At 31.6% G+C, this 7,739-nt stretch overlaps 1 protein-coding gene across 1 annotated transcript; it reads right to left on the reverse strand.

Annotated features, from left to right (window-relative positions):
- Positions 1 to 802: 802 nt before the first annotated feature.
- Positions 803 to 2,009, reverse strand: LOC108548335 (uncharacterized). Its single transcript, XM_017901203.1, has 3 exons — positions 1,903 to 2,009; positions 1,030 to 1,344; positions 803 to 967 (listed from the first exon to the last, which is right to left on the reverse strand). The coding sequence occupies exons 1-3, from the start codon at positions 1,931 to 1,933 to the stop codon at positions 936 to 938; spliced, it is 378 nt and encodes a 125-aa protein (XP_017756692.1). The 5' UTR covers positions 1,934 to 2,009; the 3' UTR covers positions 803 to 935.
- Positions 2,010 to 7,739: the final 5,730 nt, after the last annotated feature.

Here is a 7,739-nt window from a genome sequence, read left to right on the forward strand (position 1 = left end):
TGTGTTTAATATATTAGATAATTGCATATTGTTTTATATTATATTCAAATAATATAAAATAATTTAAACGAAGAATAAAAATTAGAAAGAGTTTGCTCCATTATTTGTTGCAGATGATTCCTTTTAAAAATGTAATTTAATAGAAAACTTTCTACGAAATTTTTTAATACAATTATATAATATCATTAATCTCCCATTTTAAAAATGGAGGATATGTCTGAAAATATATACATTTATAGATTCACAAATATTATTGCCCTTCACTGGTATTCATTCAGTTTTGTTTCTTTTGGAATAGCTACTGCACATAAATATTGTCACGAAATATCGTAAAACAGATAAAACACGAAAGAATAATATACCAAGATTTATTTGTTATTGTAAGACAATTTTTAATTTATAATGTACAAAATTAAAATCACGTAACATCTGTGTTGATACAATTACATATAACTTTATATAATCACTAATAAACATAATACATAAAATCCGTGGATCGATATTTTTGAACAAAAAGAAAAACCTGTTATCGTTAAATCTTTGATTAACACTATATTTTACGTAAAACATTTACTTTAATTTTGTACAAATGTGATCAGTACTCGTCAATTATTCAATCACTCATCTGCTATTTATTTCGCAATAACCGATGAATATCGACACTCTCGTTACAATTTCGAATTTCTAATAACTATCCATCCATAACATAAACAATACGTATTCCAATATATATACTTTACATTTACAAAATATTCTCGTCCAACTTATTTATATATACATGTAGACGAACCATAACGTACTTTCAATTACAACATTGTTTACATAACAGTGCTCACTAAATTGCAATGTATTTACTAACCTCGTACTACTCCCTTCCAGCTGACATCACGATGTCACAGCAGGATCCCAGGAATTTATAAAGCGCAGCAAGTCCTTCAACATTTGCCCTCTCGCAGTTTGTAATAATCTGAAAATCAACAGACAGACTCGATCAGACCAGGTATTCGAATATTCGATATCGTTACTCACTATTTCTGTATGCCATCGCGACATATTTCTTCTCGCCGTTTACAGTGACAGTCGAATGTCGTAATAACAGACAGCGATTGTAACACAACATATGACAAACGCTCCAGAATGTGCGATCATTGAAATCGCGATCTCGAGCGCAAATTATTGGATTGCCATCGCCGTCGCTGTCCTCTTTGTACAATTGCGACGCCGACGTCGAGTTCTTATTTGCCTCCTTCATACTGTTCTCTACCTCGTCATCGCAATAAATGCAATTACAGGTAGGTTTCCTTTCGAAAAGTGTAGCAGCGTGAACCGCGATCACTACAAATACTGAATATACCATATTTTCACGTTAATCGTATTGCATACTTATTTTTACGCAATTATGGTAAAGACCATATCGATTCTGATATAAAAATACACAGTGACTCTGATCGTCGACTCCTGTTGCTTATAATGATACATTTTTAAATAACTATATCGATTGCAAAATTTGAACGAAATTCTGAATCGAACGATGAAGTTGGGGAAATAATTTGAAGAATGAATGATAATAACTTTGATTGTCAATTTGGATTATCTATAATTACATGTTCTTACGTGACTTTATTTTTGTAAAATCTCCGAATAAAATTTTGCAAGTGACGAAATAATTTGAGGGATGATTTACAACGATTTTGATTGTTGATTTCTATTGCCTAGTATAAAACCATCGAATGAAATTTTAGAAGCGAAGAAATAATTTAAAGAATAAACGATAATGACTGTGATTGTTAATAGTGCTATTAGTAGCTATGTAGATACACGTGCTTGTTAAGTTATACTCGTGGTTATGGTTTCTATGGCATAAAATTCACGTAAATGCGTGTGTTTGATACGTAAACCTACATATTATAATTGCTCTATACGAGGACGGCATGGCACGAGACCGAAAGAGAAAACTGGAACTACAGAAAAACGAAGTCACAAAGTCGATGAATGAACGAACTCGCAGACGTTGCCAGTACAAACTGAAACTATCCGATGATTATACGATGTTGTATTTCGCGTATTGCAGTGCCGTGCCATAAATTCATTTTCGTCATTTTTATCGAAACGTTATTTTATCCGGAACGGACGTTAAGATAACGTTAACCGCGATAAAATCTGACAAATTCGGTAATAAAAAATAGAGCTCGAGCGTACACAATGGATCACACGCATATAAAGGAAATTTATCGCAATAAATGCATTTGAAACGTGGATTGCAAATGTGCGAAATATATACCGTTAGATGTAATTAAAATATATAAAATTATGCGACATTTTGAATAACGACTATAGCGTTGAATTTTATGCAAAAATGAAAGAAACGCGAAATGCTTTGGATACGAGTACGCTACTGTTTCATTGTGTATCAAATATATCGGCACAGTGACCTTTGCCATCAGTGTAGCAAAGATTCAATACGTATCAGCGTTACAATAACATACATTTAGCTAGTTACTAAAATATCACGATGTTTAATTAATTTCTCGTTGAAATTGCGTCGAGCAAAATTATTATTAACTTTCAGAATTAAATAGTAAACTATTATCATTTTGAAAAAGAAAAGCAGGTGAACCAGTATTCACATTACACGATTAAAAAATTAAGGTATCAAAAATTATTTTATAACCTGATATCTTCGGAATAATTATGAAAGGATGAAAATATTTCCTTCGATTATTCGCTTTTTTCTTGATTTTCGTATACTGCTCATTTTCTAAAGCGTTTTCGAGAGCTAGACATCGATAGATCGAATTCTGCAACTATTCACAGATTTCCCCTACACACACAGACACACGCGTTCACGCATACGTTTGCATAAACGCGAATCGCTGTTTCATTCGATTTTTTAGAAGTACATTCGACCATATTTTTATTTCGAAGCTTTTCGAATATCTTTTTCCTCTTTTACGAAACAGTTTATCCATCGTTGCCTCCACCACGACGTTATCATCTTTATGCTAACTGTTTGCGGGTAGTAACGCACAAGGTGATATAGTCGCTGGTCCAGGGAGACAGAAGCAATAACACTGAGCTCTGGGCTCGTTTCTACCTTGACTCGAAAAAAGGGAAATAATCAACGCTGAATTTGCCAGTTTATTTTCAAGAATTAACTGGTAAATCGCCGCGACATCGCGTATATGCATGTTAAAATAATATCTTTTTAATGAATGCGGAATAATTTGCTGAAAGCTTTGAGTAATTGAATTAGAAGAATCAGAAGTTATACGTTCCACGAAACTGAAATGGGGAAAGCTCGTTACCGAATTTTTGCTAACTTATTGAAATTAATAAATAGACTAGAAGTAAAACAACGAGGAGGATAGGTACCATTTCCATACCTCGAGTAAAGGTACTTCGTTGTATTTAGATATTTCGTTGAAATATTAATTTATGCGAAACCAACTAAATTGTGGGAACATCGAAAAAAGTGAATTTTGATATATTTTATTTAATACTACTTCCTTTTTAAATAAACGTAATGAAATATAATTGCATATCACGGTAAGGTCTGAAATTTTCCAATCATTATTAAACTCTTAATCGTAACGACCTTATCGAAACAAATAAATATTTTGATATTTTCAATAATTTTATCAACATCTTGTTTAAAAATTGACATGTTTAGAAAAAATATATTACTTAAATATTTTATTTTTTTTTTCATTTCACCTAATATCGCTGTCTTTAATAAATGTTACGGAACATAATTCTATATCACAATAATGTACCAATTTTTATCTAGTCGTTATGAAATTTTTCATTATAACGTTCCTACGGAAACAAACGAATATTTCGATATTCTTAATATTTTAATTAACATCTTATTAGAGGGAAGTAAAGGATGCCTCTGATTCCTGTTTCATCTAACGAAATGTCTGCGAGTTATTTAGAAAGACGTTTGCACTATTTAATAACTCCAAAGTATACCGTGTCGTATGATAAAACGACATTCTTCCGTTTAGGCCATTAAGCTTATGAGAGTAATAAGATTGCTTTATGGAGAAGGTAATTCAAAAACAACTTCGCATACTCTCATGATTATTGTGGGAAATTAAGCTTCTGCTATAACGGGGAACGTTTAGAAACGTCGATAAAAGTCGAAAGCCGTTTCGACCCGTGACTTAACGCTCAAATCTTTGAAGTTTATTGGCATAACAATGGGTATTTCGTGGCTGCTGACAATTGCATAATGTTGTGACTTATGAACTAATTTACATCTTAATCCGAGCGACCATTGTTCGACGCCATTGTTACTCAAGAGCTCACTTGTGTCTAGGGTGGCAAACTTCGAAGGGCTGTAAAAACACGTCGTATTTATACTCGTCGATTCGCGGTTCTCCTCGTCAATGAGAAACACGAAAAACGTATATAAAATATCTCGATCAGAACGGATGGAAAAACAATTAACGAGAAGTGAAATTAATTTGGCATTTTTCCAGAACAATTCATATAGAAATCGCATACGTACAAACGGTGATTCGAAATGGTACGTATCAAGGAAGAGTCAAACGCTTTGAAGGATTTATACGAAAAAGGAGGTCCAGCATCCGATTAACAACTTTTTTAATTCAATTTATTTTACGTCTCGGGTAAAGAGATTACTCATTTTCGATATGTCGTATAAAAATATACGCCACCGTTAATTAATTTCGTCATATTTAATCTTCTCTTTGGAATATGGAACGTTCAATCGTACACCAATCTCTAAACGAATAGTAAGCGAGGTTGCCATCGAGCAAACGAATATTCCAATTTTCAGATGACATAGCTCGTCTTTTTCTTTTTTATTCGTTCTTTCTCGTTCGGCACTTGACTCCATTAAGCCGCTTCCAGACCCCGCTGTTCTGCCTTTACATTTTCATTTTCGATAAATTCATTATAAAGGAACTCAAACGCAATCAATATTAGATATCTTATAAATATTCTCCTAATTAGAACAATTCGTATTGATTTTTCCTCACTGGCGCTTGTTATATCGAGAGCAACTTCTGTCTTACTTTAAATAGAAATGCGACTTTTAGAACAGATTTCACGAGAATAATGGGGACTTCTCGAGAATGACATATGCCAAATTAACAAATTCTTCAGAGCAATCTTAAAAGATAATAATTTCGATAATTTTTGAGGACAAAAATGATTAGAAAGTAAACACATTTCGATAACATCTCCATGTCAGATCGAAGATTATCAAATTCCGATTATTTACTTATGATAGGAAGAGGAACATATCTATTTAGAACTGGAAGAAATCATGAACATTCGTGTTTCATCAATTTTGTTTAGTACCTCTCGTTCATCGGATAGGCTATTACTATATTCCAAATATTCTATTTTACCGAAAATAATTCCCGTCACAGCTGCATGAGCTTCATCACAGCTAACGAAGCTGTGCAATCCTGATTAATCCGAATAATAATTTTCGCAGATCCGTAATAATCAGTATGAACGCGGCTTTATGTGCAACAGAAACGAAACGTGATTTCAAAAGAGGGGTATTGAAGTGATGGATAGTGTGAGGGGTGGCGATGGTAGAAAAGGGTATTGGAGGGTGAAGAGGCTATGGAAAATTGTCAATCAGTACGAACCATCTAGACTTGATTACAACTCCAGCATTGGACTTGCAGTTTGTTTCGATGTTTCAGAGATGGCTGGTTGAATTTTTATGCTGAGATAGTGAGGTTCAGTTAGCCTTATATCAGTAATAAATATTTGCGGTTTTATCGTTTACCGTCTCTGGAGATTTCTTTTGCCATTTTACTCTCTTTCCTGTTAGATACCGTTCGTAAAGTTCGTTTAATATATGCGGAATATTGTATCTCGTGTTCGTCATTTATTCGTCGTAGCTTTGGATTGATTAATTTGCGAATGTGACAAAAGATTTCCCTTACCATTTCAATCTCTCTGAAATAAGTATCATTTGTAACGCTTGGTTAATATATGTAGAATATTGCATCTCGTGCCTGGCATTTATTTTGCAATAACTTTGGTGTAATTAATTTTTTAATAGTTACAAAATTTACTAAATGTAACCGTGAGTATTGTATTGAATGATGAGAATTTTTGTGCAGTTTAGAGTGAAGATGTTTATGTTCTCTTTTATTGTTTATTATCTTGGTATTAATAAGTATACCGAAAGTTTTGATATATATTTCATGAAAATAATAAACTAATACTTAACATTATTTTATGAATAATCATTCAAAGTAATAATGATGTACTATTTATTATTTTATAAAAATAAGAAAAATACGTATCTTTATATTTAAGATATAGACAATTTAACGTTTCGATGTTAACGTTATGGATTATTCCAAGTTTTATCTATTCTGCGGGTTTTCGTAGCATCAATGTAAAAGACAACTTTCAAGGTTAATATGATATTATTTATATACTTAGAACGTAAACAAATTAGGGCCGAGAACTAACCTCTACAGTATGTTATAAGATAGGGAAGATGCAGGCCAAAGGAAAAATACTGTATCGAATAAATAGGTCTTTGTAAGTAGATCATGAAGAAAATTAAAGAAAAGTTCATTGGTATACCATAAGAATATTACTACACAGATTGAAATTCGTAATAATATTTACTTGCTAGAAATAAAATTTAGAAATACCGATCTACATATGTATAATGTATGTATACTTGTCTGATTATACTATCAATAATATAATCAATAATAATTAGTGATATAATTAAAATAAATATCTATATATAATTACGTCCCTATTTCAATAAAAATTGATATTAATTTTATCAAAGATAGTTATACATTTTCAATAACTTAAAACACGAAACCATTCATATTGATCCATTTTGTAATTCTGGTATTAAAAAATATACAAAATACCATATTTTTCATTTTATTGATTTTTTTATAGTATAAACAGCGATTAACGTAATATTAATATTGGAAATAAATACATCAAAGAAATAATATTCATTTCATATGTGTATATATAACGTTAGCATTTTGTCTAATAATTACTAACATTATTTGACAAATAGTTGTTTCCTGCCGATAAAATGGAATTTAGCTATAGTTCATATGTGAACATAGACACACATACATACACATACGCGTTTCTAGACAATTCTAACCCTTGATTTCACATTCAATCGACTCTCCGACTTTCAATCCGCTTTTGGTTTATTTTGCTATCTCCATTGGTATACGATCAAAACAATTTCAATCAATGCACTCCATGTAGAAAACCACATTCAAAAACAATTGAACGAACTCGATAACAGTTCAAAATTAACATAATAATCTACATTTTAAACGAAACCTGTAAAGTTATACGTTTTTAATCACGTATGAAAAGAATGACTTATAATTAATATTGTTTTAATAATTTACAAAGTCAAATCTCTTTGCAATGAATTCACATTAGAAATTATTCGCATTATTCGTATAACTATAAATAATGTATACTGCAAAACCAAATTTCTCGCAAGACCTTAACGTAGTAATAAATTTTATTTGCTTAAATAAAAAATACCTGCTTAAATAAATGTTGAAGGTAACATTTTCCGTGTAAAATTTCACGAACGTTATTGTTAATGCGTGAAACCTGGAGCACTGGTTGATTTACCCTTTGCAAATTTCAAAAAGAAAGTTTCGTTTTTGCTTGGAACAACCACAGGCGATTAAAAACTTAGACACACGACTCGTACACATGCGCATTTGCTATCA

This window comes from Eufriesea mexicana, unplaced genomic scaffold (genome assembly GCF_001483705.2).
Source record: "Eufriesea mexicana isolate 0111107269 unplaced genomic scaffold, ASM148370v2 scaffold1553, whole genome shotgun sequence".
Lineage (NCBI taxonomy): Eukaryota > Metazoa > Arthropoda > Insecta > Hymenoptera > Apidae > Eufriesea > Eufriesea mexicana.

What these genes read in the sequence shown, in the direction of transcription:
- LOC108548335 (XM_017901203.1), bottom strand. Translation starts at nt 1,933, where the DNA reads ATGCCGTCCTCGTATAGAGCAATTATAATAT. An exon ending in GTATAGAGCAATTATAATAT is followed by an intron (nt 1,345 to 1,902) that starts GTAGGTTTACGT and finishes TGGTATATTCAG; the next exon opens with TATTTGTAGTGATCGCGGTT. An exon ending in CGCGATGGCATACAGAAATA is followed by an intron (nt 968 to 1,029) that starts GTGAGTAACGAT and finishes GTTGATTTTCAG; the next exon opens with ATTATTACAAACTGCGAGAG.